We start from the raw sequence: 26441 nt of genomic DNA on the forward strand, positions 1-26441 counted from the left end.
GCACGAAAGGTGTGGAAATCAACCCCTCACGGTTGGCCTGGTTCTACTTACGGGACCGACATCAGCGACTGTCTCAATTTCACCCATGAGTGGAAGACAAGGCTAAGAGTACCTAAAGTAGCGGGGCCGGATCAGTCATAGCAGAAATATACATTGCAAGGGGGTCACATTTTGACTGAGGTTAAGTCTCAATTGTCTACTTACCTGTATGTATTTATGGATCTATCAGTCCACCTACCTACCCAACGTTCTAGAAGTATATGTACAGTGCCTGCCAGTGCACCAGACACATGAAGGGAATATGGGTGGGCCTACCTAGTTCCTCTCACATCCTCTTTGGCCAGAGGTCAGGCAGTGGCTGTACGCTTCCTGATCCTGTGTACACCGGTCTCGCACAGCACCTGTATGGCTTCTGCCAGGCCTCGGATCCAGTCGGGCTGCAGTGGCAACCACCAGCAGGTCCTTCAGGGAAACAGCATGGCTGTGAGGATTCTGCAAGAGGAGGAGGGAGGGCACATCCAGTTGCTTCTTCTCGCCAGAGCTTCGGCCGCAGAAGCAGCACTCCCGGGGCAGGAAGGGGTTTTCTGGAAAGGCAAAGGCATTGGCATCATCCGTCTGTGCTGCTGGACTCAGCACAAATTCCTGGCGAAGGCCACCTCCCACTAGGGTCTCCCACTGAAAATTGGCGGAAGCTGCTGCATCAGAATCAGCCACTGTGCCTTTCCTCCAAACAGTTTCTCTTCCCTGTTTTTTTTTTTTTTTTTTCAAACTTAACACGCCCAACTTGTACAGGCTCAGTTGAGTGGGCCTCATCTGAATGAGAACAGGAAAGATTGAAGAGGGTACTTAGACATAGCTCTACTTTTATCATTGTTTTGCTTTCCCAATAAGACTAGAGACTCCCTAAGAACAAAAACTATGTCTCCACCATCAGACTGGGGTCTCCCTGAAGGCAGGGAATACAGCCCCCCTCAGATGGGGCACTCCCCAAGATTAGGACAGGTTCTGTTGGTTTCTCCATCCCCTAAGCTCTTCGCACATCCCTGTACACTGGCACTCACGTGACTTGTCACTCAGCACCAGCTTTGGGCTGTAGTGAGCTGGGAACAAGGACAGCTTCTCCCTCAGTGGAACCCTGGCGAACAGCTCTGACACGGGATGCTGCTTCTTCATGCCATTCTTTAGCAAAGTCCAGCTTGGGTTCAGACTCCTTGAGAAGCTCTGGGATTTCGTAGGCAGAGAATTGTTTGATAATTTTTCCTGGATGAGGTGCCAAGGCATCTGCTGCTGCTTGCATTTGAAGGAGGCCCCCCTGTCCATCTCTGAGCTACTGCACTCAGAGCTGGTTTCCATGGTCACCCCTAGCAGAGACTGGGGGGTGTCTGAGACCTGGGTGGTGAATTCTGGGAAGGTTTCTACTGAGGTTAGAGGCTGAAAAAGAAAATGGTCCAAAATGAGATTGTGGAAAGCAAAGGGCTCCCTCCTATGCCATTTTTAATTAAAACAAACAGACGAAGAGCTGAGTTCATGAGGAGCAAGAAAGATTTTGGTTAGAACAGTTTCTTAACCATGAACTGGTTAAACACTAGGGCAGAAGATGGTGGGGAGTGTCCACAGAGCTTCCTCTGAAGGTCTTTAAACATGAGATCAATTTTATTTATTATTATTATTTTTAACATCTTTATTGGAGCATAATTGCTTTACAATGGTGTGTTAGTTTCTGCTTTATAACAAAGTGAATCAGTCACACATATACGTATGTTCCCATCTCTCTTCCCTCTTGCGTCTCCCTCCCTCCCACCCTCCCTATCTCACCCCTCTAGGTGGTCACAAACCACCGAGCTGATCTCCCTGTGCTATGCGGCTGCTTCCCACTAGCTATCTATTTTACGTTTGGTAGTGTATATATGTCCATGCCACTCTCTCACTTTGTCCCAGCTTACCCTTCCCCCTCCCCATATCCTCAAGTCCATTCTCTAGTAGGTCTGTGTCTTTATTCCCATCTTACCCCTAGGTTCTTCATGACCTTTTTTTTTTTCTTAGATTCCATATATATGTGTTAGCATACAGTATTTTTTTCTCTTTCTGACTTACTTCACTCTGTATGACAGACTCTAGGTCCATCCACCTCACTACAAATAACTCAATTTCGTTTCTCTTTATGGCTGAGTAATATTCCATTGTAAATATGTGCCACATCTTCTTTATCCATTCATCTGTTGATGGACACTTAGGTTTCTTCCATGTCCTGGCTATTGTAAATAGTGCTGCAATGAACATTTTGGCACATGACTCTTTTTGAATTATGGTTTTCTAAACATGAGATAGATTTTAAACCCTGGAGACTGGTAATCAGAGAAATAGGTATTACTTCACAGCTATTAGACTGGCAAAAATTAGAAAGCTGGATATCAGTGTTGGTGGGAAGGGCGGGGGTGTCTCATGAACTGCTGTTGAGAATGTAGGCTGGTCCAGCCATTCTGGTGAACCATCTAGAAATACTTGGTTAGATAAGATTGCAAATATCCTGTGACCCAGCAATTCTGCTCCTAGCTATATATGCTAAATAAGTTATTAGATTGCTCCTTTTAAACAAGTACACCAAGGTTCCCAGCAACATTATTCACAATAGCCAAAAGTGGACACAACCCAAATGTCCACCAAAAAATGAATGGATAAAAAAAATGTGGTGTATGGGCTTCCCTGGTGGCGCAGTGGTTGAGAGTCCGCCTGCCGATGCAGGGGACACGGGTTCGTGCCCCCATCCGGGAAGATCCCACATGATGCGGAGCGGCTGGGCCCGTGAGCCATGGCCGCTGAGCCTGCACGTCCGGAGCCTGTGCTCCGCAACGGGAGAGGCCACAGTGGTGAGATGCCCGCATACCGCAAAAAAAAAAAAAAAAAAATGTGGTGTATACACACAATGGAATATTATTTAGCCTCAAAAAGGAAGGAAATTCTGATACACGCTACAACATAAATGAACTTTGAACACATTATTCTAAGTGAAATAAACCAGACACAGAAGTACAAATATTGTATGATTCTATTTATATGAGCTACCTAGAGTCCTGATAGAGACAGAAAATACAACAGAGAGGAACAAAATAAGGCAGGAAAGATATATGAAGACATAATGGAGAGAAACTGCTCAAATTTGGTGGAAGACATCAATATACAAAACCAACAAGCTCAAGAATCCTAAATAGGATAAATACAAATAAAACTACATCATATTGCATTTCAAATTGCTGAAATTCAGAGGTAAAGAGAGCAGCCAGAGAAAAATGTCACATTACATACATGGGACAATGATATGAATACAGTTAATTTCTCATTAAAAAAGAAAAAGAAGAAGATCAGAAGAACTGGAACAGCATTTTGAAAGTGCTTCAAGAATAATGTTAACCCAGAATTCTAGGTCCAACAAAAATCTCCTTCAAAATGAAGGCTTTTAAATAAAGACATTTTCAGATAAACAAAAACAGAAAATTCATCACCAGTATACAGATGTGCACTACAATAAATACTAGTAGTGTATGTTAGTACAAAAGAGAGAATAAGTTTGCCATATTTAAAATTAAGTACAACGTTACCTCTAAGTAGATTCTGACAAGCTGAAGATGAATATTGCAATCCATAGAATAACACCCCCCACAAAAAGGCAAAAACTTATAACTAAAAAGATGACGGAGAAATTAAAACTAACAAACACTTTTTGATTAATCCAAAAGAAAGCAGAAAAGGAGGAACACGGGGAAAAAGCAGAAACAGAAAATATGTATAGAAAACAAACAGAATTTCAGCCCTAAATTGTATTAATAACTACATTAAATGAAAATGGAGTACTCCAATTATAAGGCAGATGTTGTCACACTGGATAAGAAAGCAAGACCCACTTATGTCTGTATATAAGAGAAATCCTTTAAATATAATGAGAAAAGTGAGTTGAAATTAAAAGAATGTTTTTAAAAAAGATATACCATGCAAACACTAACCACAACCAGCTGGAGTGGTTATATTAATATCAAACAAAATAAATTCTAGGACAGGGAGTACTACCTGGGATAAAGAAGATTTTATCATTTCATGATGATAAAAGGGTCACTACATCAAAAAGACAAAATAATTATAAATGTGTACCTAATAAAAGAGCTTCAAAACACATGAAACAAAAACTGACAGAACAAAAGGTAGAAATACACAAATCCACAATTGGGGTTGAGATGTTACCATCCATCTCTCAGCAACTGATATAAAAAGTAGAAACTAAATCAGTCTAGATATGGAAAATCTGAGTGACGCTGTCAACCAGCGTGATCTAATTGATTCACAGAACACTATACTCAGCAACTGTAGAACACACATTCTTTCCAAGTGCACATGAAACATTCATCAAGATAAATCATTTGCTGGGCCGTAAAATAAGTCTTGATAAATTTTAACAAAGCATTTCTACTAATCGCAAAGGAATTAAATCAGAAATTAATAACCATAAGATATCTAGAAAATCCCTAAATATTAAAAAATTAAACAATATACTTCTAGATCACCCATGGAACAAAAATGAAATCACAAGGAAATTAGGAAATATTTCAAACAATGATAATAAAAATGCAACATATGCAGATAAACTAGTGTTTACAGGGAAATTTATAGTGCTAAACACATATTAGAAAGGAAGAAAGGCTTACAATAAATAATCTAACTTTCTACTTTAAAAGGCTGGAAAATGGTGACCGAATTAAACTAAAAGCTAGTAGAATAAAAAGGAAGTAATAAAGATAATACTGGAAAGCAATGAAATAGAAAATAAACCATAGAGAAAATTAACAAAGCTTAAAGCTGGTTCTTTACTTAATAAAATGGATAAGCCCATAGTAAGATCAAGATTAAAAAAAGAGGAAACAAATTGCTTTTATCATCCATGAAAGAGGGGATATCACTACGGATCATGCAGACATCAAAGGGATAAGGAAATTTGAAACAATGAGAAGGGACAGTAGTCTTGGTTCTAGCTGAGATGGATTAAGCATACTGCATCTGTCTCTCCCACTGACTGTTCCTATAAAACCTGCACAGAATGCATGCATAGAGTAGCTATCCGACAATTCTGAAAAGTAAACAGTAGCAGGCAGATTGAGGAAGATGAGAATTTAAAGTACCAGCAAGAGAGCAGTGAGTCTACTGTTTTTCCTCCAGTATCCTCTGACCTGAACTCAAGGCAACTCAAAACTCAAAAGTGGCTACTGGGGAGTAGACAGAGAAAGCTCTACGAGAAGCCCTATAGCTGTGGCTCAAAGACCTTTTTTTCGTCTTTTCTTTTCTCCGCTCTCTGTACCCCCATGTCCATGATGAAATCCTGAGGTGGGTTTCGGTAATTAATAGAACTCAGTGATTAACAGAACTAAGTGTACAGAAAATTAATAAGAATATAGAAGGACTGAACGACATCAGCAACCAAACAGATCTAATTGACTCACTACGCAACAGCAGGAAAATAGACATTCTTCTGAAGTGCACGTGAAACATTCTCCAAAAGAGACCATATTCTGAGTTATAACATAAACTCTAACAAATTTAAAAGAACTGAAATCATATAAAGTATGTTCTCTGACGATATGGAATTAAAGTAGAAAGCAGCAACAGAAAAACACCAGGAAAATCTCCCAACAACTGAAAATTAAACAACACATTTCTCAATTGCCAAGATATGGAAGCAACCTAAGTATCCATCATCAACAGACGAATGGATAAAGAAGATGTGGTCTATATTTACAATGGAATATTACTTAGCTATAAAAAACGAAATTTTGCCACTTGCAGTAACATGGATGGACTTAGAGGACATTCGGCTAAGTGAAATAAGTCAGACAGAGAAAGACAAATACTGTACGATATCACTCATATGTAGACTCTAAAAAATACAACCCACTAGTGGATATAAAAAAAAAGAAGCAGATTCACAGATATAGTGAATAAACTAGTGGCTACCAGTGGGGAGAGGGAAGGGGTGAGGGGCAATATAGGGGTAGGGGATTAAGAAGTACAAACTATTAGGTACAAAATAAGCTACAAGGATATATTGCACAACATGGGGAATAAAGCCAATATTTTACATAAAATAAATGGAGTATAACCTTTAAAAACTGTGAATCACTATATTGTATACCTGTAATTTATATAATATTGTACAGCAACTATACTTCAATAAAAATAAAATTTTTTAAATTAAAAAAACCCTACATTTCTAAATAACCCATGGGTCATAAAGAAAATCTCAAGTGAAATTATAAAATATTTTGGACTAAATGAAAATGAAAACATATCAAAATTTGTGGTATCTAGCTAAAGTTGTTCTTAGGAATTTATAGCATTAAATGTTTATATTAGGGAAGAAGGTCTTAATCAACATTCTAAGCTTCCCCTGTAAGAAATTAGAAAAAAGAAAAGAAAAATAATCCAAAGCAAGCAGAACATAAGTATTAATAAGGGCAGAAATCAGTGAAATAAAAAATTGGAAAATAATAGAAAAAAAAATGAAACAAAAACCCAGTTTTTCGAAAAGAATTAACTGATAAACTCCTAGCAACACTTACCAAGAAAAAAAAGAGAGTGAAAGAACAAACAAATTACCCATATCAGGAATGAAAGAGAGGGTATCACTACAAACTCTGCAGACATTACAAGGATAATAGGGACGTACTATAAACAACTCTTCACATATAAATCCAACAACTTAGATAAATTGGACCGATACCTCAAAAACCACAAACCACCAAAACTCACTCAAAATAAAATACATAACATTAAAGAAATTGAACTGTAGTTTAAAATATTCCAGAAAAGAAATCTCCAGGCCAAGATAATTTTACTGGAGAACTCTAACTGAATATTTAAATAAGAAATAATGACAATTCTACACTATCTCTTCCAGAAAACAGAAGAGGAGGGAACACTTCCCAATTTATTTTATGGAGCTAACAGACCAAAAAAAAAAAAAAAAGAAAAAAAGTAAAAGAAGAAATAAAACCTTATAAACTAACATCTTTTATGAACACAGACATAAAAATCCTCAACAGGGCTTCCCTGGTGGCGCAGTGGTTGAGAGTCCACCTGCCGATGCAGGGGACACGGGTTTGTGCCCCGGTCCGGGAAGATCCCACATGCCGCAGAGCGGCTGGGCCCCTGAGCCATGGCCGCTGAGCCTGCGCGTCCGGAGCCTGTGCTCCGCAACGGGAGAGGCCACAACAGTGAGAGGCCCGCATACCGCAAAAAAAAAAAAAAAAATCCTCAACAAAACATTATTAAGTTGAATCCAGCAATGCATAAAAAGAACAATACATCATGGTTAAGTGGGGTTTATTCCAGGAATGTAAGACTGGCTAAAGATCAAAAATTAATCAATGATGGGACTTCCCTGGCAGTCCTCTGTGCTTTCACTGCAGGGCGCATGGGTTTGATCCCCGATCCACAAACTAAGATCCTGCACGTCACGAGGTGCGGCCAAAAAAAAAAAATAATAATAATCAATGTAATCCACCATATTAACAGTCTAAAGTAGAAAAACTATATGATACTATCAACTGATACCGAAAAAGCACTTGACAAAATTCATTATCCATTCATGATTAAAAACAACTCTCAGCAAACTAGGAATAGAAGCGAACATCTTCAACCTAGTAAAGAATATCTACAAAAACCCTACAGCTAACACCATACTTAATGATAAAAGACTGGAATGTTTCCCCTTTAAGACTGGAAACAGGGCAAGGATATCTGTTCTCTCCACTCCTGTTCAACACTGTACTAGAAATCCCAGCCAGGCAATAAGGTAAGAAAAAGAAATAAAAGGCATAAAGATTGGAAAGAAGGAAGTAAAACCCATCTTTATTTGAAGATGACATACTTGTTTGTTGAAAATCCTACAGAATCAACAACAAAAATCCTTACTAGAATTTATAAGGCACCCAAGCAATTCAATGAGAAAGGAAAGTCTTTCAATAAATAGTGTAGTAACTAGATGTGCATATGGGGAAAAAATCCTAGTGCCCATCACCTAGCACACTCAAAAGTTAATTTGAAACAGATCATGGAACTATACACAAAGCTAAAGCTATAAAGCTTTTAGAAAAAACCTAGGAGAATATCTTTGTGACCTGAGAGTGCATGAAAATTTCTTATATAGGACACAGAAAGCAAAAACCATAAAAGAAAAATTGATAAGCTTCGTCAAAATTAAGTTTTTTCACTAATCAAAAAACACTATCAAGAAAAAGAATAGGTAAGTTTCCAGACTATATAAAGCATTCCTACAACACAACAGTAAAAACATAAATAATCCCATTTCTTAAAAGGGAGGAAGGCAAAAACTTGAACAGACTCTCCATAAAGAAACATACAAGAATGACCAATAAGCATTTGACAAAGTGCTTGACATGCTTAATCATCAGAGAAATGCAAATTAAAACCGCAATAAGAAATCACAGCATAGTCATTAGAGTGGCTAAAATTTAAAAGACAGATAGCACCAAATGTTAACAAATGTGGAGCAATTGGTACTTTCATTCATTGTTGGCTGAAATGTACAAAAGATACAATCACTTTAAATAAAGACTTTGGAGTTTCTTATAAAGTTATACATAGATCTACCCTTTGACCTAGTAATCCTTCTTCTAGGTAATTATCCAAGAGAAATGAAAACTATGTCCACAAAAAGACTTGTACAGGAACGTTCATAAGAGCTTTAATTACAATAGCAATAAAAGAATAAAAACCGGGAAAACCCAAATGTCCATCAACAGGAGAATGATAAAAAAAAACCCTGCAGTGTATTTGTACAATGGAACACAATTCAGCAATAAAGAAGAACAAACAACTGATACACCCAACAACATGAATGGATCTCACAGATATAATACTGAACTAAAGAAGTCAGACTCAAAAGAATACATACTATATTATTCCATTTGCACAAAATTCTAGAATAGGCAAAACTACTCTAAGATGGAAAAAGTCAGAGTCAGGATAGTGGATGCCTTGAGGAGAGATGCAGGGAGCAGGAGGGCAATTGCCTAGGAATGGGCAGGAGGGAACTTTGGGGAAATATCAGAAAGTTCTATATTGTGATAGGGATATGGATTACACAGGTGTATTTATTTGTCAGAATTGTACAGTTAAGATTTTAGAAAAAAAAGTGGGGCTCAATAAGAAAAAAAATAGGACATAGAATGAGATAAATAACCCAATCACATTTAAACAGATTTTAAATGCATGTATTTAAAAAAATCCCTTCTTGGGACTTCCCTGGTGGTCCAGTGGTTAAGACTCCGTGCTTCCACTGCAGGGGGCGCGGGTTAGATTCCCTGCTCGGAAAACTAAGATCCTGCATGCCACACAGCGTGACCCAAAATTTTTTTTAAATAAAAATTACAAAATAAAGATTATAAAAAAAGTTAGAAATCCCTTCTTTACAAGGAAACAAACTAACAAAAGATGGTGGATAGATGAATGGGAGGTGAGCATAGGGATAAAGGGACAAGTAAATAAACAAACCAGTCAAAGGCTTTGAATGAACCAAGTATGATACAACATCCTGAACCAATGATTTTGATTAAATCAACATGAAATCCAAAAAAGAAAAAAAAGAATGAATTGTTGTTAGCTGCCTTATTTTTTTAATCTCTTTAGTGTTCAATAGTACTGCTTTAAGCCTTAAGTTAATGCAAAAAGAACAAGGGCAGTCTTAAGAAGTAGTTATATTAAAATAATAGCTAATGCGTACTGACTCCTGTGTGATAAACACCACTCGTGGATCCACTTTCTTGGCTCCTTTCGTTTACTCCTCACGATGATCCGCTGGTAGGTACTATTATGAAAACACCATTTTTTAGATGGGGAAACTGAGGCTTAGGCAGATTAGAGTGACTAGATGGGAGTCATACATATAATAAAAGGAGACCCCAGGATCTAAACAGTGGCAGCCAGATTCCCCAAAGTATACTCTTTACTCATTATTATTATTTTAAAATTTTATTTATTTTTGGCTGTGTTGGGTCTTCGTTGCCGCACGCGGGCTTTCCCTAGTTGTGGTGTGTGGGCTTCTCCTGGCGGTGGCTTCTCTTGTTGCGGAGCACAGGCTCTAGGCACGCAGGCTTCAGTAGCTGTGGTTCACATAAACCCACATCATGTAAAACTTACCATCATAACCATTTTTAAGTGTACAGTATAGTAGTGTTAACTCTATGCACACTGTTGTGCAACACATATCTAGAACCTTTTTAACTTGCAAAACTGAAACTTATACCCATTAAACATCCTTTTGTTTCTGCCTCTCCACAGCCCCTGGCAACCACCCTTCTACCTTTTGTTTCTAAGAGTTTGACTACTCTAGATGCCTCATATAGGTGGAATCATGCAGTATCCGTCTTTTTGTGACTGGCTGTTTTCACTTTGGAGAAATGTCTATTTAAGCCTCTACCCTTTTTTTTTTTTTTTTTTTCAGTACGCGGGCCTCTCACTGTTGTGGCCTCTCCCGTTGCGAAGCACAGGCTCCGGACGCGCAGGCTAAGCGGCCATGGCTCACGGGCCCAGCCTCTCCGCGGCATGTGGGATCTTCCCGGACGGGGGCACGAACCCGTGTCCCCTGCATCGGCAGGTGGACTCTCAACCACTGCGCCACCAGGGAAGCCCGCCTCTACCCATTTTTTATCGGGTTGTTTTGTTGTTGTTGTCATTGTGAGTTGTAAGAGTTCTTTATATATTCTGGATATTAACCCCTTATCAGATATATGGTTTGCAAACGTTTTCTCCCATTCCACAGGTTGCCTTTTCATTTTGTTGACTGTTTAAGTCTGATGTAGTCCCACTTATCTACTTTTGCTTCTGTCGCCTGTGGGGTTGGTGTCATATCCAAGAAATCATTGCCAAATCCAACGTGATGAAGCTCCAAAGCATACTCTTGTAACGGTGTTTATCAAACCACGGTTGCAAACCTACCAGTAGGTCAGGAAATTAACTTAGTGGACTGTAATGGTATTTTTTTTTTAAATAATTCTACAGCATTTCTATTGATTGATTGATTGGCTGTGTTGGGTCTTCGTTTCTGTGCGAGGGCTTTCTCTAGTTGTGACGAGCGGGGGCCACTCTTCATCGCGGTGCGCGGGCCTCTCACTGTCGCGGCCTCTCTTGTTGCAGAGCACAGGCTCCAGACGCGCAGGCTCAGCAGTTGTGGCTCACGGGCCCAGTTGCTCCGTGGCATGTGGGATCTTTTCAGACCAGGGCTAGAACCCGTGTCCCCTGGACCGACAGGCAGACTCTCAACCACTGTGCCACCAGGGAAGCCCATGTAACGGGTATTTTTAAAAGAATAGAATGAGGGTTTCCCTGGCGGCGCAGTGGTTGAGAGTCGGCCTGCCGATGCAGGGCACACGGGTTCGTGCCCCGGTCTGGGAAGATCCCACATGCCGCGGAGCGGCTGGGCCCGTGAGCCATGGCCGCTTAGCCTGCGCGTCCGGAGCCTGTGCTCCGCAATGGGAGAGGCCGCAGCAGTGAGAGGCCCACGTACCGCAAAAAAAAAAAAAAAAAAAAGAATGAGTCACTATATGCAGTGTGGCTAAGCACCGTTTTAGAAAATTTTCTCCAGTTGTATGTGTGTGTATGTGATGGACTATGAAATAAAATGAATTTCTACTATGGGCTATGGTTAGAAATTTGAAAAACATCGCACTACTCTGCACTGCATTTGGACCAAGCAAATACCCAACAACGCGGAAGATTTTCCAGTAGTTATAGTAGAGTCATCACATAGCTCTTGGTGGGCCTAGGTATGATGAACACAAGAGAACCTGTGTTAGCGTTGTTGGTACTACATTCAGGTGGCAACTTAGTTTCCAGAAAAATAGAAAATCAACTGTCATATTAAATTAATATCTTATGCAAATTTTATTGGTGCTACTTGTTTTGTTTTGCAGTTGCATAAGAGCTATATATGTGTAAAGACTTTATATCTGCATATAAATATATGCAATATACTTGCATATAAATATATGCAATATACTTGCATATATTTATACAAATAATTTAAGTTTACAATTGGAATCTAAAAGAGCTTTCTTTCCTTCAAAAGGTGTCCGTACAACAATGGAGTTTGAAAAACACTGTTTAGGTCGTGGACTGGGTTCAACAATATCCCCCCGAAAATTCATGGACACCCACAGCCTCAGAAGGTGACCTTATTTGGAAATAGGATCTTTGCAGATCTCAAGTTAAAATAAGCTCATATTGGATTAGGGTGAGCCCTAAATCCAATGACTGGTGTCCTTATAAAGCCACGTGAAGAAACACAGAGGAGAAGCACAGGAAGAAGTCTGTGTGATGACAGGGGCAGGGATTGGAGTTATGCTGCCACAAGCCAAGGAATGCCAGGGATTGCCAGCAACCACCAGAATCTAGCAAGAAGCAAGGAAGGATCCTCCCTAGAGAGCCCTCACATGGAGCGTGGTCCTGCCAGCACCTTGTTTTCAGATCTCTAGCCTCCAGAACGGTGAGAGAATAGATTCGTGCTTCAAGCCACCAACTTTATGGTAATTTGTTACAGCGGCCCTACAGAAACTAACACAACAGGTGGCAACCTGCCCAAAAGAGGGGATGCATAAGACGGCCTTTCTAAAAGCCCTAAAGGTATAGGTCTAGACTCCTAACAGTATGCCATTCCACAACTTGGGCTTCACAAGTGGGGAAATCGAGGCCCAGAGAGGGTAAGTGGCTTACTCAAAGGGCCATAGTACGTGCAGAGAAGGGACCAGAAAGCCAGACTCCTACCTCACCCCCCACCCCACCCCACCACCAGTTCGGTCCTCAGGGAAGGCAGACTGCTCTACTTACCACAGTGCTGGTGACTGTGTTCACTGCAGAGGTGGACTTGGCTTCCTTGATTCCGGAGACGGGTTTACTGAGCTCTGGCCTGGAGCAGCTGAGGAGGCTTGAATTCCTCAAGTCAGTAATAGAGCTGTAAGGCCTCGCAGATGTAGGCTCATGGGGAGCAGGGCCAGCCTCCTCCCTGGGGGCCTCCTGCTCGAGGCTGCTGTCTGTCTCATTTTTCTTTGTGTCTCTGATGCTCGACAGCAAGTCGGGTGTGCAGGACTCTAGTGTCAATGGCTGGAGGTACTGGGAAGGAGGAAACCAAACGTATAGCCCATGGGAACCCAGCTCTGTCCACTTCCAGATCATCTGCCCCCGAGGGTAGGTGCAAAGGAGATGAGGAGGAGAGGAAAGCAATCAGAATCAAAGTCTCTCTAATCGGGGGCTCTTAACCTGGGGTTCAAGGACCCCTAAAGGGCTCACGGATGGTTTCACGGGGCCTTTGAGCCACTTGAAACTGCAGTTTTAAAATTGTATCTTTGTATACGTTATGGCAAGAGATTCCATAGCTTTTTATCAGATTCTCGAAGGGTCTATGACCCTAACAAACTTATTTTTTTAAAAAATAAAAACCTGCTCTAAACCTGTCCCTTCAGGTAAGTCTTTGAGAAGGAGATAGACTGAAAAGTCAATGAATCTTTCCAGGGAGCCAGAAGAGAGAGCTAGGCAGAGAAGCAGGGGATCCAGAGATTCAGATGATAGGACAACTGGATAGCTGGCCCCAGCCTAGAGGCTGGTCCACACTTTGAGCAGAGAGCAGGCTGGAAGCACCAGCTGTGTTCAGTCACCCCATGTCGTGTTCTGAGGTCCTGCCTCCCAGAAGCTTTTCCCTGTGGCCTCCTCTCTCAGCTGTGCCCCTGGCCTGCTGGAGGGGAGCATTCCAACCCAAACTAGAGTTGGGGACCATGACCACAGGTAGTCTTAGAGCCTACTCCCTACATGGGGATGGTGCTCAGCCTCCCAGCTGCTTTTACTCCAGCTGAAGGAAGAAGGGCAGACCAGTGAGAGTCCTCTCTGCCTGGATGGAGGGATCCTCTGAAGGCCTCCGGGCTCCCCTCCCGGGGCCCAGCTCTCCATGCGGCCCCATTCCTTCAGTGTGCCTGAGATCTCAGTAGCGGGCTCCTCAGCACCCCCCCCTGGACTGGCCCCAGCCAGGGAAGGGCGCTGGGCATGCACGCTCCCCTCCCATCCAGGTTTACTTGTTTGGAGGCCGGGCTGGTGGCGGTCTTGGACTCCTGCCTTTGTTTCTGTCGCCAGTGCTGCGTGCTCTTGCCTCTCACTCGCTCGCCTGCTGATTCCCCCTGCATTTCCACCCTCTTATCTTTCGTTTGGAAGGATATTTTCTCCTGTTTCAGTCTCAGCTCCTGGATCAGCTGCCTGCCCAGTGAGGAACAGTCATGTAGGTTAGGGATGGGCTGGGAATGTGGACACTCTCCTTGAGGGCAATGAGACACCCTGCCCTGCCCACCTCATAGAGTGGAGTGGTGGGCTGCACCCCACTCACCACACCCCACCGCTCTCCTCACTTCCCAGTAGGCCAGATCCCACAGCTGGCAGGTGCTGGGAAGAAGGTCTCGGTAGGACGCTAAAGTTAGGGGCTCCCACGTTGGACCCCTTCATATGCTGGGCCTCTCTGGCCAATGATGTGACGGAAATAACTCAGTCACATGACTCAGGAGACAGGGGTTCTAGAGCCTCTTCTGTTGTTATCTGCTGTACGATCCTTTTTCTGCTCCATGAAATGAGGTGGAGGGCGGGGAATGGACCGAATGGGATGAGTCCCTTCCGGTCCTTAGATTTGACACCTGCATGAATCCAGGAGGCAGCCCTGAGGGGCTGGGCATGCTGGAGTGGGGTGGGGGTGCCTGTCTCATGGGTGAGTTTCTAGAAACAGCCCCATATCCACTTAACAACATCCCACACCAAAGAATCTTACGATTCCTGGTCCTTGCGAGACCAAAGCAACTTCAAGGCTGCCCCAAGGTTACCCCTCAGGTCAGGCAAACCCCTCTTCCCCCAACACCCTGCTCCCCTAGCCCCAGGAGCCTTCCTACCGGGCATACATCTCCCGAGCCCTGGAGGCAACTGTATTCTGGAAGAGGGAGTTGTTGTCCTGGAAAAACTTCTCATACTTCTCCGAATTCACACTGGGATAAATCAGGCGGAAGCCTCCGCAGTTTTCCTTTTCATACTTCTCAGTTTTCTCTAGAAGCACGGCCTGAAAGCCCTTGACTTCCTCCTTCCTGTTGGGAAGCAGAACACAGGGCTGCAGTTAGGGTTTCCTGGGACCCAGCTTGGAGAGGACATGGCCTTTCCAAGGACACGGATGTCATCTAGGGCCAGACGGAGGCCTTGCACGCGACAGTGGTCAGTCAGTATTTCCTAAATAAATGAACGCGTGAACGTTTCCCTGAAAGGAGATTCTAGCCTTCCCGGGACAGCAAGTGTCACAGGGTACTGAGAGCTGGTTGGAACGGTCTTCCTGACAGCTCACCAAATTCTCTCCCGTTACAAGTAGAGCCTATTTCCCCCTTGGCTTTGTTCTGAGGCAGACTGTCACCATCTTCCCAATCACAGCCCCTGCTACCCTTCTCTGGCGAACTGACAGCTTGTGTTTTGCTAAATTTGAGGGCTTCGTGGATGAGCCTGATGAGCTTTTATGAGCTGTGATGATCTCACTCTTCCTCACAGCCCCCCGGGGAGGTGGAGGTCAGGGAGCGAGGAACGATAAGCCCCTTTTACAGCAGGGAAACCAGGAGCCCCTGAGCCACCCAGGGCCAAGTCATGACGAGGAGACTGATCCAGAGAAGGGCCCTGGCCGCCCCTTAGCTGACGCTGCCTCCTTCTCCAGGAGTTTAATGGAAGGCAGCCCACCCAGCGGGCTCGGTGTCCAGACCTGCCACTGACCAGCGAGGTGACCTGTACAAGGCAGTTCTCCTTCCAGAGTCTTGGTCTTCTTAGCTCCAAAATTAGGACCATACAATACCCCATGCTACCGCCTACCCATCCCCCTTCCAGGGAAGACAGTGCACGTGAACACGCTCTGAGAAACACAGTGCCATCCAAACCGAGATGCCATGCCCCGGTTCCAGAAGCTCAGTCCCGAAGGATCAGGCTGGCTCTGCTCATGCGGGGGGCAGCGGGCCACCGTGGGATCTGAAAAGCAACAAAGCCACTCCTTGGCCAGGCTCCTGTCTTCTTTCTCACTCTACAGAGGAAGGCCTCTGTTAAAAGGTAAATGCTACCCAGCAGGGAGCAGGGCGACAGAGGCTCCTGCCCACACAGTGGCAAGGGGAGGATGGACAAATCTTCCTTTTTGTATAGATAAATGGTTTTGCTTTTGAATTGGTAATCCCTGGATCTTCATATGATATTAATGAACTCATATCCATCACAGGTATTTATGTCTATAACTTAATCTCCTATTTTTAGGAACAAAGGAATAGCCACAGTAAAACTGTTCAAACTGCCACATCCTGCCAATATATATTAATTTTCCAAACAGGATTATCATTTGTTAGAATTGACCCATTACTGTACCTGGTCTCCCGAGAACGACACTGCTGCAGGAACTGCGCCCGTTGTCTCTCCTCCTCCAAGACTTTCTTTTTGTCACAGCTTCTCAGGTTGATCAGGACCAAAGTGTCATACAGCAGACTGTCCTTTACCTCTTTATCCAACCAGGAGTCAGTGGAGAAGCTCGGAGAGTGGTTGACCTGTGAGGGCAAGACGGCAGCTGGGGAGGCTGGGCAGGGTGCAAGCAGGGCGTGAGGCGGGACGGCCCCTCCAGGGAACCACCCGAGCCCACCTCGGTCGGGGCCCTGGCTACGAAGATGAGTGGAAAGGAGAGGGAGAGAGGGTCTAGACTGGAGCCACAGTGAAGAAAGGAGGAAGCGGAACCCCCTCCAGTTTAACTAGCTTTCATTTTAGTCCTGTCTTCCTGAGAAGCACGGCAGGGGGCGGGGGGGGGCTGTCTTTGGTTTCCCCTCCACCTGGTGTGCGTGTGCCCCGTCCCGTGCACTGTGCATCCCAGAGAGTAGATGGAAGGGGCCAGGCTGGGAGGTGGGGAGGGAGTGATGCATATGGGATCCTGACCGGGGTTGACAGGGAGACTGGTGGGAGGACAGAGAGGACTCATTTCTGCCCACAGAAGAGTCTGCGTTGTTCAGAGGCACTGTGTGACATTTGAAGGTTTCCAGCAGTTTCTGAAGGCCTGCTCCTGGTGGCTTATTCTGCTCTTCGGGTGAGAGCTCCAAACGGCCATATTCTCCTTCCCAGCCACACTTGGGAATAAGGGCTGGGAATGGAGGAAAGGCAAGGCCCCAGGAATCTGATCTGTAAATCTGGGTCTTGCGCTCTGAGGGCTGACGCTGTGTCACTGGCAGCTGTCACCAGCACCTCTGATTTGTACCGCAGCCCCACTCCCACCCCCACTCCCGGCGTGCACCCTGAGTGGCCACGGGAAAGGGCTGCTTGCACAGGTCCAATCGGGAAGAGAGGAGGCCACCCAGGAGCTTCTCTTCCTCCTCTTCCCACCACCCCATGGGTCTGGGGGAGGCAAGAAACTCACTGAGTGGCTCCCCACCCATTCCCGTGCCCACAGACACCGGGCCGCTCTCCGTTGGTGCTTGGGACTGAGTGGTCCAGGCCCCTGAGAACCAAGCCTGGTGGCTCCTGTCTGATCTTGAACATCCTCCACCCAGCTTTGGTGAAGAACCACCCCTTTCTGGGAGATGACTCTGTTATGAAAGGTAGAGCTGTCTTCAGAATCACTCTGGGTCTGAGATCAGAGCTTCTAAGTCTGGGTGGACCTCGAGAAGGCACAAGGAATTCTCTAATTCCCGGCCGTCTACCTCCCTCTGGTGGCCACTTTTCAGCAAAGGGAGAAGCCCCAGGCAGCAAGCGCCTCTGGGGGGCAGTGGCTTGGGAAGTGGATTACAACATCCTGGCTGAGCGGGAGGGCGGAAGGATGGGCCCGGCCGGTTCACCCTGGTAACAGGCGTCAGTTTCACCCCTCGCCCCAAGCCCGCACCTCCAGCAGCCAGGGCTTGAGTTTGTGATCCAGCAAAATGTCGAAGCCCAGGATTTCAAAGCAGGCGCTGTTGAGTGTGTGATTGCGGAAGCAGGCGTGGTAGTTATGCTTGATCATGGGGTGAGCCGAGATGAGCGTCTTGATGATGATGTCCTCGATCTCTCTCCAGATCTGCCCCACGTTGTAGCCGTGGCTCTCCATGTACACGTTGAAGGTGGAGAGCTTCCTGGAAGGGACCCACGGGCCATGAGGCAGGGCAGCCCACCTCTGGTCATCTAAGGCCATGGCATGCTGGAAACCAGAAACTTCTGGAGAAGATAAGGCCCCAAAGCCAGTGGAGAGGGACACCCAGGAGCCAGGGTCATACCAGGGCTGTGTCGGCTCAGGAGGACCTTGCAGGAGCCGCAGGGCCGTACTCCTCAAGCCTCCACCGTCCTGGAGTGGGCAGAGATATACTGACATGTAAGCCCTGGCCTGGGCACTTTCACTGTAACATAGAAAGCACCTGTGGGCTGGGGCAGGCATTCGGTATCCCAGGTGAAAGCTGAATGGATGAATAAAAAATTTTTTAAAAACACACCCTACGGGCTTCCGTGGTGGCACAGTGGTTGAGAGTCCGCCTGCTGATGCAGGGGACACGGGTTCGTGCCCCAGTCTGGGAAGATCCCACGTGCCGCGGAGCAGCTAGGACCGTGAGCCATGGCCGCTGAGCCTGCGCGTCCAGAGCCTGTGCTCTGCAACGGGAGAGGCCACAGCAGTGAGAGGCCCGCGTACCGCAAAAAAAAACACCCTACATCATGGTTTTGCTTTGGAGGCAATGGTTTCTCAGCCTGTGGTGTTCATTAGAAGCACTTAGGGAGGCTTTGAAGGCCACCGATACCTGGGTTCCACCTCAGCTATCTGAGGGGATTCTGGGGATGCTAAAGACACAGAAATTTTGTTCATTGTTTACCCCCTAAAGGGCTGACCAGAGGGGAAAGGAAACCCCAGGGCATCTCAACAGATAGGGTTACCAACTGTCCCAGGGCAAACCAGACAGTCTGATTTTAGAGCTGAAAGTCCCACATCCCAGGAAACCCCTCAGTCACAGGCAAACCTAGATGGCTGGTCACCCTATCACAGAAATCAGAGGATATCTACCCCATGAGGAGAGGTTTGTGAGGAAACATCTGAGGAAATGCTCCGGTCAGCTCTGAGCTGGGCAGTACAGAGACAGGGCGAATCTGACAGGTCCCAATGGCGGGGACAGACACCCCCTCACACGCACACAGGTGTGCACAGAGAGTCAAAGTGGGAAGTGGAAATATTGGAGGAGGAAATACGGGCGATGCGGGGGAGTGAAGAACAAAGAGAAGGATGAGAAGACAGGAAACACAGCTCACCCGGGCCATCCAAAGAGCTAGATGGACTCCCGTCAATGGAGCCAATGCACATTTGCTAAGGACCTGCTGTGTGTGCAAAACTCATGCAATGAGGGGATCCCAAGAAACCAGCACTTCTCTTCTGGGAAGCCTGAGGGCCATCTGAGGAGTCAGCACACACATGAGACAACCAAAGAGGCATCTATATCACGACAGATGGACAGAGGCCACTCAATATAGAGGCACACCTTTTCTACCCGCCATTGTCAAGGACGGAGTGTTGCACGTACATGAATTTTCCAGATCGCTTGAAAGCAACCCTTTCAAGTGCAAAAAAAAAAAAAAGTGTTTAATTTGCCTAACTGGAAAATAAATGTTCCCAGAGTAGATTATACACACCTCTACCTTCTTATAACAGACGTTATGAATCATAACATAACCTCTTCTCGATGACTCAGGCACATCACAATGAATACACATAATTGTGCAATTTCATAACGGCCAGTGGCTAGTCCATTCAATTGAACACACCAGCTATGTGCCAGGCACCCTGAAAGACGAAGAGGACCCGGTCTCTGCCCCAGAGGCCTGCCAGGTTTCCAGTTTCTCTTCTTCTTCATTGCTCCTACTGAGTTTGCAGCCTGGCAGGGGTTTACTGCCGGTACAGCTGGCCTCAGGCTAGGGAGGGGGGAATTTGAGGTAGGGGATGGGCTAGTAGGAGAAGCAGATTGTCTCAAAAGATGGGGAAGAGGGAGATGAGGAAAGGTGAAAGCAAACAGGAGGGAGAAAAGGCAAGGACTCTGCCCCGCAACATGGGAGGCACCTAGAAGGCCAGGGCACCATTCTAACCATCAAGGAACTTAAGTACCATTGGGGACACAAGGAAAACATGTGCCCCAAGCACAGAGAAGTTACGGGCTACAGCTGATGCTGACCGTGAGGGTGGTGGGAGTCCAGAGACAGAGAGGTTACTGGGGGTGGTTAGACTCGGATTCCATAGGCTTGTCCTTAGAGATGGAAGCCAGTCCTCTCATCTGACAGGTGAGGAATCAGAGGCCCACAGAGAAGATGGGTTTCACCCACACTGCAGTGGTTATATAGCTGAACCAGCACCTAGAACCAGGTCAGAGAAGGCAACACGGAAGCTCAGTTTGACAAAAGGGCCTTCAAGGATGTTCTCCCATGTTTTCAGTTGGAGCTGAGCAAAGGCAGAGAGGTGGGAATGAGCAAGGCCTGTGTATCAAAAATGAGCAAAAGAGTGTCCTGGGAGAACACCACGGAGCGGGTGGCACCGGCAGTACCGCTAGTGGTTAAGGGCACAGACTCCAGGGTTAATTCCAGCTCTGCCACTTCCCAGCTGTGCGAACTTGGGCAAGTTTCTTAACCTTTTTACACCTGTTCCCCAATATGCAAAATCGGGGTGATCATATCACGCCAACTTTATAGTGTTGTTATGAGGATTAAATAGGTTGAGGAATGTAAATTTCTTAGAGCAGTGCCTGGCAGACAGGAAGCGCTCAACAAATAAAATGGTAACTATTAATGTAGTAATAATAATAGTGGGAAATGGGGTCTGGTCAAAGCATACAGCAAGCAGAGGAGTTTGAATTGGATGCTCTAGGCACCTGGGAGCCACACTGGTTACCTGAGAGCAGAAGTAATGAGTATACGGAATGTGTGATAATAACAGCACCCACTTGCATAGGGGGTATTGTTTTTGAGGCCTATTCATACCCATCATCTCAGTAGGTCCTTACGGCATATTTGTGAGGCTGGCCAGCCGGGATTCATTTTATTTATTTATTTTTGGGCCGTGCTCCCCGACCAGGGATCAAACCTGGGCCCCCTGCAGTGGAATTGCAGAGTCCTAACCACTGGACTGCCTGGGAATTCCTTATTGCGTCATTTTAGAGAGGAGAAACCGGAGGTACAGAAAGGTTAAGCAGAGGCGGCTGGGGCTAAGAAGAGTGAGGAGGCCGTGCGGCTGTCGAGGATGAGGCTGAGGCTACGTGTGGTGGAAAGGAAGGGATGGAGGGACATTTGAAGGAGGAAACTTCAGAATTCAATGACATGCTGGAAAAGGAAACATCTAAGATGACACCAAACTCTCCAGTCCTGCGGGTTAGAAGTTAGAGAGGGGGAAGCTTGGACTGCTGAGGTGGAAGTGATGTGAGAGAACACGTGACATTGGGAAATGCTGAGCTGGAAGCAACGGGGAGACATCCAGGTGCAGCTGAGGAGAGATGCGCCTGGAGCACCGCAGGGGGACAGGTGGGGGGTAATGCAGGGGCAGGGGAAGGGGGGCAGCCGACAGCTCCAGCAGGAGGGAGGATGGAGAAGAGGGATGAGGCCAGGCCCCGTGAGTGAGGCGAGGAGAAGGAAGGGGAAGGGGGGAGGGGGAATTAGGGTAGCAGAACAATACTCCACACCCTCACCTTAGCCCTGGCGCCACATAACACGCCCCCCCATCACAGCCTGAGGGCCCAAGGCCTGTTAGTGGGGTGTCCATTCTCGTAAGAGGAGGGAGATGAGGGCCCTTTGATGACATGCCTTTAGACGAAGGAGAAATCACAGTAACTACAAGCAATATCTGTGCTCTGTCACAGGTCACTTGAGTCTCAGAGTGACCCTACGAGGTGGGCAGGGCAGGGCGTCTCACTGCCCTATTCTACAGACCAAGAAATGGAAGCTCAGAGAGGTGAAGGGACTTGCTCCAGCTGACTCAGCTGGCGTGGGTCAGAGCGGGGACTGGAAACCAGGCCTCACCGAGCCCCGATGTTCAACATGCAACCGCGCAGGCGGCCAGAGGGTGCCCACAGACCAGGTGGGCAAAGAGGAAGTGTGGGAGCTGTGGGCAAAGTCAGGTGGCCAGCGCCCTCCGACAAGGGGGAGATCGCCTCCTGGCAGCCCAACACATCCCCTTCCAGCAGGCTTAACCTAGTGATTTTCCATTTGCTTTTTGGAACTCTGCTACCAAGGGAGTCATGAAATTTCCTGTGCTTCTCTGATGCTCTGAAGCCAAACAGACTGCCTGTTTATCAGTCCTTTAAGTCTGATGCAAGAGAAAGAGCAGGGGCATCGCGACACATCACTTGAGAATCTCTGTTGGAGCAACACCCCAGGGAACCACAGGCCTGGCAGGTCCTTCTCTGGTGTCAGACCAGCAATCGATAAATATCTGTTGGTCTAGAAATGTCAGAAGGGCCAACTGTAATAAGAGTATGTTTCGGTGTGTGTGTGTGTATCCTGCTGAGGAAACAGTTCGTGTTTATCTCTCCTCCTCCCAACCTCCTAGGGTTTATGATGTGGCCTTCTTTTAATGATTAACAGCCAGAGGACAGAGACTAAGGAGTCTGTTCTGGGCTTAGAGGCAAAGAAATATTTTCTGACACCATGTGACCCAAGATGGAAACACTGATGGGGACCGACAGGGTTTGGATAGAATCTCAGAGAGCAGCTCGGAGCCCAGCAGGGAAAGAAAAGAGAAGGGAAGCCGCTTCCTTACCTCTTGCTGCCAGAGTGAGCATCTCGAAGGAAATTGGAACTGTGCTTATTAATGGAATAATTAGTCAGGTGCATGCAGATATCGTCCTGGGGAAAGAGACACAAGTGTGTGGGGTCAGGAGGAAGGGCAGCCTTCCACTTCCTCTCTGTGCCCTTCCATGGCCCCTGGAGCTTAAAGAGATGGAAAAGAAAGGGGGCGTCTTAGGGCTTACTTACACTGGCAAAACAGAGGAAGTAAGAAGGCGTATCCTACAGCCTGGAGCATAAGAAACTCCCACTCCTGAGGTTGGGTGGCGCTGTGCTGAGGGGGGACTTCAGGAGCCCTGAGGGCCTGGGGATGTTGGGGGAGGGCTGGGGCCTTGCCCACATCCTTCTTTCCTTGAGCACCACGGAATTGTGGCTTTGCAGTCAGGCCACGAGTCCCCACCTCATCTCTTCCTAGCTCTGTGACCTCGGACAAGTCCCTTATAACTGGATTTTAATTTCCTTATCTGTAAACTGGAGATGATAATCCCTATCTCTGAGGGCTTTTGGGAGGGCTAAACGAAAGAACAGATACACCCTGGCACATAGTAAACCACAGTTCAGCAAGTGACAACCACATCCACCATGCCTTGAGAATGTAGGGGCAACTAGGAATTTTTACCAGCTAAGAGAGGAGGGGAGGGGGCGTGTCCCCGAGCTCACCAGGTTGTCTGGGCAGGGGCGGGAGTAGGAGGTGGTGGCGAAGCGCGCCAGTCCTTCATTGTACACAAAAATCCTGAGAGGGTCACAGGATGTCATGAGCACGTAAATCCTCAGGTCAAACTTGAACCCGTCGATGATAAAGGGCTGGGAGGAGAGAACAGAAGACACACGGCGTCAGAGGAGAAACCCCGACTTGAAGCCCATTAGCGCCCTGTCTTGTTTTCATGGCTTCAGCTCCAGTGTTACCTGCGTTACAGAGGCCAGGCTGGGCTGGGGTTGGGGAGGGGGACAAGGGGATTTAGGCTATGTGACCTTGTGCAAGCCACTAACCACACCAGGCCTCAGTTTCCTCATCTGTCAAATGGCATGAGTAACCGCAATCCAAGAGCTTTCCTGGCAACAAGACAAAATAACATGAAAAAGGCCTGTGATGAAGGCCACGTTGCCACCACGCAGGGCTTGCTACCGTCGCACTTCTGCCAGAGTTCTCCCTGCAGTTGCAGTATTGATTGCAATGCCAGCCAGGTCTCCTAAGCATCTTCTAGAAGGCTCCCTCCCTGTAAAGGGCTATACCTCCAGTCATGGACAGCTGGTTACCATGCTCTCTCCAGGGCTACTTCCCTCTCCCAAAGGAGGTGGGGCCTCCACAGACCCAAGGGGCTCTCCCAGCTGCCGTCTGTTAGAGGCAAGGGACCAGCATGGCAGCGCCAGACCAATCGACAAGAGTGCAAGGGCAAGGGCGCTCTGGCCCAGGCACATGTCGCGTCTCTGGTCAGAAGGCTTGGTCCGACCAAGTCCAAGGCAGGACTTGGCTCCACCCCCACCCCACCCTCCCTTCCCTCTTTTCACAACCAGTCCAGCGGAGCTACAGCCTGAGGTTGCCGTGGATGATAAATAAATAATCACGAGGAGGAAGTACCTTTGAGATATAGAGTTGACAGATCATATCCTCCCCTGGTTTGATTTCTTTCACTGTCCGGGTGATGAATATACCTCTGCCCTGGCAGCCCGAATCCGGCTTACAGATGTACACCTTATTTTTTCTTGACCTGCTGTAGTTCTGCAAATCTCCCCAGCTACCAGAGCAGGAAGAGAATGAGAGACACCTTTAGCGGGGGGATCAGTGAAAATGAAGGCTAGCTCTTTATTTAAAAAAAAAAGAAAAAAGTGACAAAAGCCCTGGAGTTGACAGACAGACGCCCAGAGATCTGGTTATAGGAGAGGCAGTCGAGCACACACAGTGGAGAGAAGATGGGCTCTGGAGGGAATTCAGACCTGGATTTCAGCCCCGGCAACAGCACTCACCAGCGGTGTAGCCCTTTACCAGGACTTGACCTCTCTAAGCCTCAGTTCCATCATCTACACAATGAAGACAATGACAGCTATCTCACACATGACATGATGCGGGCACGGTGCCGGTCCACGCCGCACACCCCACACCCCACAAAGGTAACTGTGATCCGAGCGCTTCGGCTCTCTGAGTTTGCAGACAAGAGGTGTGAAGTTCTGAATCTGACTCAGGCCCTGACAAATGATGTGACTTTGGATCCATCAGTCTCTTCCCCTGCTCTGGGCTTCAGCCTTTCCTCTGTAACACCTCCACTCCAGTTAGAGCGTGACAGGGCAAGTACTATCTTTGAATGTAGTTTGAAGAAGGTATATTCAGAAGAAAGAAACCAACTTAAAGGGTTATAAATCTCAGGCTTGCTATACTTCTTGTTTTGCATTTTAACTCAAAGGAGCATTGGAGAAGTCACATGACTGCAATGTCCCTCAGTGGCCATGAAATCTGGAGACGCCTGTCAACCCGATGGCAAACACATTTTCTCTGAAGTTGCTGCTAAGCTCTGCAAATTGTTCCAGACAAGTTAGGAAAGGCTGAGAACCCTGGGGCGCTTGGTTTGGGAAAGCACTGGGGGGAGACGGGAGCGTGGGATTCCTGGGGGGCCTTTGTGAGTAAGTATAATTCTGATGGCAATGCTTCTCTACTCCCCCACCTCGTCCCAAACACCAGACTGTACCCAGGTCATGCTCACATCATCTCACATTCCTCCTGCTTCTCGTGATGTGGTCCAGAGTATTTTAGGTACCAGGAATGGATGTCCATTTTCCAGGTGGATATAGTGAGACCAGAGATGGGAAAAGGCTGAATGCCATCCACGGCACTGCCATGGGTCAGAGGTTAGGTGTCCCTCCCTGCTCCTAACCTGGGTGCTAACGATTACCTCACTCCCTCCAGAAATGCTCGAGGGCCTTAAAAATTCCGAAAGTGCACAGTGAAAAGGCTGGAACAAGTTCAAAATCAACAGCTTTCAAGGTCAGAACAAATTCTCATCCCAACTGCAGGCACAGGCTCCAGGCACCCAGCCCCTAAATGTCATCTAATTGTATAGGCAGAGCCTTGTGTTTTCTCAACCTTGGACACACCCTTTATTCCTTCTCTTCCTGAAGAGGAGAGAGAGATGGGAGACCCTATGGGAAGGGAAAGTAGCAACCAGGGACTCGGGGGCAAGTGGAAAATGTAAACTGGCGGTGGGGAGTGGAGAAAGGGGCGCAGGTGGGCACTCACTCAGCAGGAAGACACCAGGTCCTAGGGAAAAAGTGGAAATCTTTTGGGAATATCTTTAACATGCGGCTCATATTCCTGGCCAGCAAGTCCTTGCGGCAGATTTCAGTCATCCCTGGGAAGTGATTGATTTTCTGCAAAGGAAGCCGGAAGTCGTGAACAAGGGGGCCCATGGGAGTACCCATGAGCTCCCCCTGGGGACAGTCATAAGACTGGGGCTCCACGGGGTAGATGCCACGCTTACACAGAGGACCGGCTCTGACCCAGATACCTGGTAACTTTTGATTTCCATCACCCGCCCCAGCGACACCGAGTAGTCAGTCCAGTAGAGAGTCCAGTCGTCGTTTTCCCCTCCCTCTCGAAGGCCATA

General features: G+C 46.6%; 1 protein-coding gene across 1 annotated transcript; it reads right to left on the reverse strand.

Moving 5' to 3' along the window:
- Window positions 1-315: 315 nt before the first annotated feature.
- Window positions 316-26441, reverse strand: TTLL6 (tubulin tyrosine ligase like 6). The gene is made up of 12 exons (XM_059996846.1): window positions 26343-26441; window positions 26075-26205; window positions 24425-24581; window positions 23506-23649; window positions 22820-22905; window positions 17954-18179; window positions 16462-16637; window positions 14976-15164; window positions 14121-14298; window positions 12886-13167; window positions 1062-1431; window positions 316-584 (listed from the first exon to the last, which is right to left on the reverse strand). Exons 1-12 carry the CDS (start codon window positions 26361-26363, stop codon window positions 316-318), a joined length of 2229 nt encoding a protein of 742 aa, XP_059852829.1. The 5' UTR covers window positions 26364-26441.

This window comes from Delphinus delphis, chromosome 19 (genome assembly GCF_949987515.2).
Source record: "Delphinus delphis chromosome 19, mDelDel1.2, whole genome shotgun sequence".
NCBI lineage: Eukaryota > Metazoa > Chordata > Mammalia > Artiodactyla > Delphinidae > Delphinus > Delphinus delphis.